Source organism: Merops nubicus, unplaced genomic scaffold, assembly GCF_000691845.1.
Source record: "Merops nubicus isolate BGI_N331 unplaced genomic scaffold, ASM69184v1 scaffold3567, whole genome shotgun sequence".
In the NCBI taxonomy this organism is placed as follows: Eukaryota; Metazoa; Chordata; class Aves; order Coraciiformes; family Meropidae; genus Merops; species Merops nubicus.
This window is the reverse complement of record NW_008620808.1, coordinates 26,720-37,673: the sequence shown is the minus strand read 5'-3', so window position 1 is coordinate 37,673 and position 10,954 is coordinate 26,720. Positions and strand designations below refer to the sequence as shown.

General features: G+C 35.4%; 1 protein-coding gene across 1 annotated transcript in view; it reads left to right on the top strand.

Annotated features, from left to right (window-relative positions):
• BBS9 (Bardet-Biedl syndrome 9) overlaps positions 1–10,954 on the top strand; it is a gene marked incomplete at both ends in the record, with an annotated part of 87,466 nt that overhangs the window by 68,924 nt on the left and 7,588 nt on the right. The window contains one exon of the mRNA XM_008944213.1: positions 2,691–2,873. Within this exon, the coding sequence (XP_008942461.1) occupies positions 2,691–2,873 (183 nt within the window). The remainder of the gene's footprint in view (positions 1–2,690; positions 2,874–10,954) is intronic.

Genomic DNA, 10,954 nt, shown 5'->3' with positions numbered 1-10,954 from the left:
GTTTTTTTCCCCCCCCCCCCCCCATTAAATATTTACTGTGGTACCATGTATAGTCAGAGTTATCTTTAGTCCCTTCCAACTGCTTTCAGTGTCGCTTTGGCTTTCAGTTCTCAGCAGGTATCAAAGGGTGCTGCTCTGACAACCTGTTTGATGTCTGTGGTATAGGCATTTTTAAATCTACAATGACTGTGTGCCTAGATTTTCATATGGTAATTAACTTTGTATTATCCTGTATGGTCGAGATCTCAGAAAGCTATATTAGGATGCTTCTTCAATTACTTAAGGAATAATTAAATTTACAAATTTTGTTCCCCTCTTTAGTTCCTCTGCAAGTGGAAAGTAGAACTTGTGTATATGCAGAGTCATGTAAAGATTTAATTGCTGCTTCTTTCAGTGCCACCAACAATTTGAGACTGCACCTCTCATTTAGAAACTTTTCTGTCACTGATATTTGTCTTGTGTTATTGTCCCTTCAGAATTGTAAAATTTTGTACCAAAGACAAACTTTTTTTTAACAATTCTACTTAGGGTTTTCCATGAAGCTGCTTTCAAAACAGCTTGTAGGCTTGATACCTTAGGTGTTGTTTGGGAGTACTGGGATATTTGTTTTACAATATAGCACCATCCCATCCAGCAATGATATTACAGGAATCATACTCATGATTGGCATCAATGAGTTAAATTCATCTTAGTATATTTTTATCCCCCAAATTCTCAAAGGCATACTGGACAGGAAGGATGACTAGATGCTTGAAGGCTCCTGTCAGACTGAGGAGAACTTGTCTACTGTTGTTGCCTGTCTCCTCAGCAAGGTGGAACTGTGTAGTGCATACAGTTACTAGTTCCAGCAGACAGATGCAACTGATGTAGGGTGCTAGGTAGTGTTTGTCATGTAACTGTGTTGTCCTGAAATGTGTTGGAAAGTAGCTGTAATATAGAACTGCACCTTGTGCAGAACTTGAGGTATGAAGAACATCAGGGCTTTGGGCTGAGCAAACTGAATGCAGGCATGATTACATCAGGTGACATGTCTGTGATGCTGTTACTCTGCTCTAACCAAAGTATGTCATGTTGCTTTTCACTATTTAGGTTTAATTTCTCGTTTTTCCTTCAGATGGTTAGCTGGGCTTTTTTGGTTTGTTTTGTTACTTGGCTCTGATTTATGTACTGTTTGGATCCTGAGTGTCCTGTGGGCTTTCCATTTTATTTGGAAGTATTACATTTTAAAGTCTAAAACAAAACCTATCAACACATTTTGTTTGAAATGTTTCATATTTATAGTTCCCTAAAATTCTGTTTTCTTTATCTTCCCTGTCACATGGGAGCTTGGAAGGAACACACACATCTCTAATGCCAGTGTTGCAGATTAAAAATAGTTCTCCTCCACCAAATGCTAACAGCTGGTTGGCTTTGTTTTCCAGCTGAAGATGCATCCTATAGTATTTGTGTTTTCCTGCTGTTGCCAAATGTTCATGGATCAAGCTCTGCAAGTTTTACTTGTAAATTCTGTTGTAATACTAATTACACTTTAACTGCATTTCTGTGAGGCTTTTCACGACTCCAGTCAAGCACCTATTACCCCCTTTTGCAGATAAGTAAACAGAAGAAAGTGGTAGAGGGAGGTGCTTGGTGTTGATTTAAATGACAAAGAAGATAATCAGCGCTGCTGTAAGCCAAGTGTTCAGTCAACACAAAGGTGTAGTGGCATTTATGAGAAGAGGTTCTGTGAGTTGTGCTCTCCGGGGATAAACCCCTAACCTTTGTTCTTTTCCTTTGGTTGAAGCAATTCAGCCCAAATACTGTGGGAAATCTCTTGTCATATTGAAATGATAACAATTGCCTATTAAAATCATTGTCAACTTTGCTTTTCACCAGTGATGGAAAATGTCTAAACGTTTTATTTCAAGAAAAAAAAAGCATTTGTAGCAATGTTTTAAAACATCGATTTGTGTAATGCTGTCAGTGGACAACATTGTATACAAGGACAAGTTATTTCAGAACTAAATAGGATATCATATAATAGCTCTTCTGTTTTTCCCCATCTTGAAGTCGTCAGCATAACTATCTTACCATCTTAGAAGTGAATCTGCCATTTTATTTTATTTTGGAAATTCTTTCATAATGTCTGGTAGTTAAAGTGGTATTGCCTTCATATACATGATCCATGATGTTTACATTTTAACATAAAAGCTGAAGCAACTAGTGTAAAACCCGGAGAAACCCCAAGAGGTAATAAAATTACAGATGGCAGTGGTGTTCATGTGGAAGTAATTATATGCTGCATTTTTAATTGCATAAAATCAACATATTTTATTTGATTAATATATTTGGCTTGTTGCTTGTATAGGGATTAGTGTCTTGTGTGGTATAAACCTGAAAGTTAGTTTATTATCATGCATTATGTAATATGATGTGGATCAGTTTCAGGAATATGCTCTAAGCAGAATCCTTTCTATACTGGTTGTACTGGAGAGATTATTCCTGTTGCCATATGAGCTTGAAATTGCCTTGGGTATGCAAAAGAAAAATCTAGTTAAATGATAACTCATTTAATACTCTGTGGTTTGTGTTTATGGAAAACAGAATTCCTCAGGATCTTCTGAAGGGAAACAAGAGTGTGCCAAAGGTAATTTGTGTTGAGTGTTAGGGATGGTAAAATTATATCTAACAGACGTTTGTAATTTTTTCAGGTAATAGCTCTAGCAGATGCAGCAGAAGAAAATCAAGCCAACATGTTCCAGGCATTCACAAAGTTGAGAAGTGCCACCCATCTGGTGATTATGCTGCTTAGTCTGTGGCAGAAGCTGAGCACTGATCAAGTTGCTATTCTGGAAGCTACGTTTTTGCCATTAGCAGAAGACACACAAGAGCTGGTAAGAAACTGTAAGAACTGCTTGAAAAATGCTCAGCGACAGGCATTTGAGCACTGAAATTTGCCTATTTCCCCATCTACCTTGAAAACTGTCCTTTAAAGTGATTTAGGAGCCTTATTAAGTAGATGTTTGAGGCAAAATATATTCATTGACTTCACAGAAAAAGGGGAAAGCAGGAGTAGATCACAGAATGTTTCCCTAGAAGGTGTGGATGATACCAGTTAACTTCCACTTAATCCTTCCTTATCAAGCCAAGTAGGAGTGTCTCAAGTTTAGCTGGGTTTAGCTTCTGTCCAGTTATTAGTCCAAATGGAATAGCCCAGATTTTTTGAAGATTGTTAATATAAATGCTGTATAATACACATACTTGTGGACTCACATGCACACATCCCAACAGGACTATAAAATACAGACATATACACACATTTGTAATGTATACTATACAGTATATTTAATCTATTGAGCATTTGCTGTACTTTGTCCTCAGTGTTTGCACCTTGGTTTATATAATGGATGAAAGTTATACAAAGAAAATACTGTGAATAGATAATGTACTTGTGTTCTCAAACTGTGCTCTAGATAGTCGTGCATTGTGTAGATATCTTACAAAACTCTGCTCTGATCTAGTGAGTGTGGCTGTGAAATTGTGTGCAAAATTTGGACACTGGTCTATAAAGGATATTCTATCTACCTTTCTTGTATATCTATAATCAGATATAAAGGAAGTATTATATTCTCACCTAAGCTCCCCAGCTAAATACTGCTTTTGTTGAATTAAGGAATGTTATAAACTTAAAACAACTAGAGTTGGTCTCCGGTTTGATTCAAGTTCAACCTTCCTGCTGCATTCTAGAATAAAGGACTTAAAAATAGTGTGCCACAGTTAGAAGAAAACTAAATCCTGACGTTAGTACACTCAACAGTTTCTAGGCACATGAGCTATAAAATATACTGCATGACCTTTCACAAATGGCCTCTGTGGAATAAAAAATAAGAATTATCTAGCTTCACATAAATTTTAATATTCATGTTCTGCACAAAGTTTCTGCAATGTACAGTGAATTCAGATTTTGGTACATCAGAATACGTGGAATGGTTTGTGGCCATTTAGAAAGCTTGTGCTGGGTTCCAAGTGGATCATTTCTGCCTGGTGTGGGGGTGACAATGTTTTAACGTTTTACATGATTTTGACCCATAGCAGGCAAAGCTAAAGAGTTTTGTTGAGACTTGTTTTGGATTTTGTCTTTAATTAAACTTGAAAAATCAAGCTGCATGACTGAGGAGCATGCATTCCAGTGAGTGGAATTGAAACAGTTCAGATGAATTCCATGAAAGCCCAACCAACCATTTTTTGCTTGACTCCCTTTCATTTTGCCATCAGGAATTGCATTGCTTTGACATATATTTTGATAAAACATAGTGAAATCTGTCACATATCTTATAATAAAGGATATCACTTCAGTATATATATCTCGATGTGGTTTTGATATAGTAGTTAACAATGTTCCATATTAAAGCTGTAAGACCTCACATAAATATTGTAAGGACGTACATCCTGCAGAGCAGCCAGGATGAAAAATGTAAACCAACAATAACTGGAGGTGGAAATGGAACCTTTGCAAAGTACTGAAATATGTGCCATATTGAAGTTGTTACAGTACCACAGAAATCTGAATGTAATTTAAGAAGAAGTTTAGACAAGGAAGAGGGAAATCTTCTGACATACCGATGCTATTTACAGACAGAAGCTCCTAGCTAGCATTCAGATTTCTTTATAAGCAGTCGAGTGGAATGCTAGTGAAAGTACTCTGAAGAATTTTTATTTACTCTTCAAACAATTCTGCACAATGGTTTGTTGTGTTCTGATTTGGAGGGGATGTGTTAGAAGACAGACTGTATGTAGTCTGCATCTCCAGAAGGTTTTCTGCCTTGTGAGCATTAAACTATGGAAGTTTTTTTATTAAAAGGGAAATGTTTAGAATATACTGTCACCATAAAAAGAAATGCTTCTCTGACCGTAACATCAACATTATTCTCGTATGTGCCATTCCATTTAGAACAGATTGCATCTTGTTTTCTAGACCTGGCAATAATTTCTGTTAGATATTTAGCAAATACAAAAGCAGTGTTTTGTGTTCCCATTATCACCAGCTTTTTCTTAGACTACTAAATGGTTTTTGTTGCTGCAAATATTTGTCTAAGATAATGTAAAATTTGGGTTTTCTTTTCTACAGAGATGTACTGGAAGTAATACTGTAAATTTGCATATTTCCTGGGAATAACAGATATTTGAAATCATACTTTATTTCCATAGGTAAACTTCTAGCTAACACCTAAATAATATTGCTTTGATTAATCTGACTAAAGGAGTTGCTCTTGTTCAATATTGGCAATATAAGGGCATTCCCATTTTTCAGTGATTCTTTCATGAATTCTGCACTGTGTAAGAAGTAGAACATTAGGAATTGAATGAGATCTCTCAGGTCTCTGCTTTTGACCAGTGGGATAAATGAGCTAATCTTTCTGCTAATGAAACCATTAACAAAGTGATGCCAAAATTCTTTTTTAAAATTCATCTTTTTTGTACAGAAATTTGGTGCAGTTTTGTCCAATGTACTTTGTTACCATGGGACTAAAGTTAAACCCATATTCAAAAAACTGAGGTATATATTGTCAGTATTTCAGAGGGTAGTGTTACAGCTCTGTGCAAACTATACTTTAAAATGGATACTGCTTTTGTGTTGTATGTTTTGCTATCTGTTGAAATATATATATAAAACTATTTTAGAGGGCTTTTGAAGACCAAAGAATCCATGATCACCATAATAACACAAATGTTGTGTCAGATTTTATCATGCAGTTCACTTTTTCTGGGGAGAGTTGGTGACTGCTCTGCAAGACTGGCATATTTCCTATTAGCTTGTAAGAGGGACTGACAACAATTTAAAGTACTATGTTATAGTAAAGACTGAAAAATGAAAACAAGAAACATTTTAAGGGGTGTTTCTCAGTGGTTATACTTTACCAAGAGGATTTATCTGGATGGAAAAAGATATTTGAGAAATGCTGAGTTTGTGATAAAGCACATGTTTACAATAGGAAATCCTTTTAGGAAAGAAGGGAATTTGTCCAGGCTAATTTAAAGGGTTCAAAGGGTTCATGCTACACGAGATAGTTTTGATATAGTGGTTGCATGGCATCTGGATTGACTGATGGCTCCTGTGCCTGATCATTAAGCTATTAATGCTTTCTTTGTTTAAGATATTACAAAGGGAAAAAAGGTCTGTCCATACTAACATTCTAACTTTTGGACTGATGGAGGGCTCTCAGCAGTATAGCCATCAATAATAACTTTACTGAAGAGTAAATATTTTCATAGTTCTCATGATGTTACCAAATAGACAGTAATTATTTGGTAACATCATACATAGCTTGATAACATCATATATAAAGCACCAAATATAGGTGCTTCATTGCTCAGAATCAACCCTTTCTTGTTATACTCACATTTGTGATACTATAATAGTGACAGCTATAAACTGGCATTGAGGATGTACATTTTCATCTCCTTTTATTTATGTTTGGAATCGTACCAACCGAGTAAATGTCTGTAGTCAATCTTAATTTCTTGTTGAAGTTGTAATTTGGAAGAAAAAAAAATGCCTGAGGGTGAAATGCAGATTTTTAAGTGACTCTATGATCTAGTTAATTAACTTAAGTTAGTGACTATAAATTTGCTACTTTACAATGCTGATTAGATAAAATAGAAAAATATACTTTAAGGCGTTGAGGAAAAAGAGATGGTGTCAGAAGAAATTAATGAAGTGCCTAGTAAGAGTCATAGGAGTTACCATCAAAACTGTGCCTTTGGTAAGTGATGATCTGAATATAAATCACCAGAAAAATAAAAGCTCAGTCACTTGTGAGAATAGGTAGCCTACTAGGTTTTGTGCCTGCTAGCAGATGGGTTTTGCTATAGAGTTCTTGAGTAAAGTAAAAAATACCCTTTTGTGGAAAGAATCCTTTACTGAGTGAAAGTCCTTAAAATGAAAAATTAGGTTATTTCTGTAATTTCAGGAGGCTAATTCTGTCAAGGCTGACAGTAGCCAACTTTTTCTTGAAATTTTGCATTAATATTTAGTACCATTGAAGCTTTGAGCTGATAATTACATCTTTGGCAGAGTAATTTTAATGAACCCTAATTCTTAGAATTGATTGGAAGTTGTCACTTTTCACTAATTCTTGTAATTAGACTATAATCCAACCTTGGTCTTAGTCATAGTAAAATATATCTGGAATTAGGTTTTTTTGTGCCTTATATTTTCTATAGTCTCCCATTTTAATAACTTTTTAAATGCAAAGTTCCAACTGTATAACAGATTAAAATATTTTAAAATAGGCTGAAATATTTTTTTATTTTACTGTTTTCCATAGGCCAGTATAAATGATCGTTTGGATATTTTGTAAATACTTTTGAAATTTCTTCAACAAAACCAAAAAAAACCCCAAACGCAATGAAAAAACCCCAAACCACTACAAGGCAATGGGCAGTGACAACTGGTAACTTGCAAAGAGTTTTTATACTGTTGTAGTCTTTCTTGTTGTGAACAATTTCATAGCACATACATTTCCTCCCCACCCTCTTCTTCTTTCTGGAAACAAGATGCACAATCCAACTGAAAATAAGTAGTTTTAGAGGGAGAAGAACAGGAAATTTGTTGCCTTTTTTCTACCTGAGAAAAATACATTAAATAATGCTGACTACCTTTTTATATCAAAAATAAAAACTAATAAACAGGTCTTCCTCCTGTTTGAATTAAGACCGTGCAACAGAGCCATTCAAAAAGACTCTTCTGATACTGTCAAGCTTTTAAGTCCAGTAGAAGTGCAAAAAGGAAGCTAGTGGCTTTTAAACCTTTAATCACCAAAATAAAAGGAACTAACTTTAGGCTTTTTCTGGTAAACCCCATCATTTTTCAGTAAAAAAAGGTCAACCTCAGTCTGAAGTTTGGTTTTAGTTCAAGGCAACAAAATATTTGCAAGTGAGGGAAAGATGAAGCTGAAGGAATGAGATGCCCACTCCTCCCTGGGCAGGGAAGGTCCAGTATGAGTAGAGAGGTTAAAAATGGAGCCATTTGCTCAGGCTCAAGCACCAGCCTTCTTGGATTCTGTGTTTTGATTTGGAAGTTACCCTCATCTTTGCACAGTGCTCTGCCTGCCAGTCTGCTTTCAAGAGGGCTAGAGTACACCAGAGACAACTGGAGCAGGCAGAGAGAAGGACACATGGTTGTAAAGCCAATAAGTTACAGCAAAGTGATGTGTAACCATTTCTATTTTACTTCTATTTCTGATCCTTTAAAGCAGGGTTTCAAAGCACTTGGTCACTTCTCAGTTCTGTAGTGTCTAGAAATGAAAGATCAAATGTTTGTGGTAAGTAATTTGGGGGAAAGAGGGAATTTGAAGAGCGAGGTAGTGGTCTCACCACTACTTCAAGCACTGTCACAGTTCCTTTAAATGTTTGTGAATCATTCTTTTCCTGCAGTTAAGTTTATTCACTGAGAAGACAGTGGGTTGTGTCAGACATAGCAAGTTAGAGGCAAGTTACACCATTATCTAGTGTTCTTCATCTGTAGCTGAAATTGTGTGATTTTCACAGTACATTCTGTGTGTAGAGTAGAAAAGTGCCACTGTTGTGTTGGTCTAAGAAAGAAAGGCTTAGTGTGGTCTGTTTAAACCTTCTGTGTATTAATGAAAATCTATAACATAACTTGCTTTGATGCTTCCCACTTGAAAGAACTAGCAGAAGATGATCTGCACAGTTGTATTTTCATTTGTTTTTTTTTTTTGTCATTTACAGTTTTTGCTAAGAAGGGGACATAGATTTTTATTTTTTTAAAAGGCTCACGTGTGGTGGTTGGTCATAGCATTGCTTTTCAAAAAAAGTCTTTCTATTTTCTTCCAGATGGCATAAAATTAGACAAAATTATGCAGAAACGAGTTTTGATGTGCATTATGTATTGTAAAAGCTCTGAGGAGTGTATTCTTGTCTAATTGTATTCCCTAGAACTTGTCTCAAGCTCAGAATAAGCATTCAGACTTAGGAATCTGGCATATCTGTTGTTTAGATGTATTTTTAAGAGAAGAGTTTTGAGAATTAATTTTATACTTACCTTGACCTATCACCTTATTTACTCTGCCAGCATTAGACATACTGAAGTTAATTTTCAGTGATTAGAAGCCTACTTGGGGATCTAATTTCTTGGTGTAAATTAGTCAAGACAGAACTGTGTTCTGCTGTGGTTAGTTTGCCTCCAGCATACATTACCTCCCTTATAACTAATTTTGATATCCTACAAAATGTTGCAGTTGTCTCAAGAGACATACCCTTTGTTTGATAGATTAAATAAGCTTCTGTTATCAGGCATCTTTCTCTATGTAATATTGAGATGGGGACCTCTAAACTTTCTCTCTGTTAGGGTACTGTAATCTATCTAGCTGGGGTACAAAGAGAAGCTAAAATATTTTAGTGTAGTAGTAATTACTGAATATGTGCTGCATACCAGGAGTTCAGATCAGTTGTCATCTAAACTGCTTAATGACAAGAGTGATGCATTACAGTGATTACAACAATGTTGTTCACCAAAAGGTCTTAACACTCAATATACATCATCAGTGACTCTTTCTTTTGGGTTGTTTCTTTTAAAGCTGATTGTCAGTGGAGAATTCCCTTGATATTGTGTCCTAACGAAAGATCTACAGACTCTTGCTATTTGTTGGAAAGTATTCTACTTGTGTTTTAGAAATAGAATGTGATTTATGACTGATTGTAAAACAGTTTCAGCATCATAAGTGTATGCTTTATATTTATAGTCCAGAGTTTATAGACTGAAAAGTTGCGTGTTTACAGTTGGTTTTATTTTCTGATCATCTCATCAACTCAGAGCTGTGACATTTTTATTCTAAATACTGTAATGTTATGTTAGTGTCCAATTAAAAAAAGCCATGTATCATGGCATTTTCTGAGAAAATAAGATAGAGATACTCCCAATAATTTTAAGAAGCTCTTTATGTTGAACATATGACTTAATGATAGGCAGCTAAATTAATAATTTCATTCAGATCTGACAGAAATGTTTCTGAGAGGGTATATCAAGATCTAATCACCAAACCATCCAATCTTTGGGGGAGGGGGAGTGCCCATGACCAATTGTGGTATTACTGCTTTTGGTTTTGCAGTTGTTGATGGTTGTTCTTGGTTCTACATTGCAATCATAATGTAGGATATCTTGGTCAATATTAGATAATCTATTGCTATTTTCACACATTGTGTTTTTGTATGACCTGTTTAGTGGAATTTAGAAAGATATTGGTAGGTGGTGATGTGAATCTGTCATGTTAAAAGAGCTGAGAAAAAAACTCATTGGCTTTTCTACCATGATTTTCAGAGCAGCCATTTTATCAGAGGGAAGTTTTTTTCATTTTAGTTAATGGTAAAATGCTTTGTCTCAATTTCTTGATTAAGAATGGTACACTATTATTTTTTCATATCTGTGTAGGTGGTGGTAGACTCATTTTACATTAGGACTGGGCAGTTCAACTTCAAGGAATGTAAAGACTGCATAATTTATTTCCATCATCTTCTCCTTGCTTTTTCAATGAAGTGAGAGTTTAATAGAGCCAAAATATGGGGTTTGTACCTCAAAAGTAAGAGAGGTCATAAGGCGAGGCTGTGCAAACAGTAGAGGAGCTAATGATCTTTTCCCAAGCTACTGTCTCAAGCAAAAAACCACAGTAATTCCAGCATAAGCTTGAAAATCAGCTATCCAAAGTAAACTTATAAGTCCAGTTTGCCACTATCCTCATTGTCCTCGTGTGGGCATTTTGGGAGAATAAAAATTCCACAGCTTGAAGCAACAGAGCTTAGTGATAAGTAGATCAAAGGTACAAACTTTTTCTTAAGTTCTTCTTTTCAGAGCTAAATACTTGAGTGGGCATTGTTCCATATTTCAGACCTTTTGGAAACTAATTTGTCAGACTTTCATAGCATCCTACATTGGTAACCTAATAAAGAGTATTGTAGT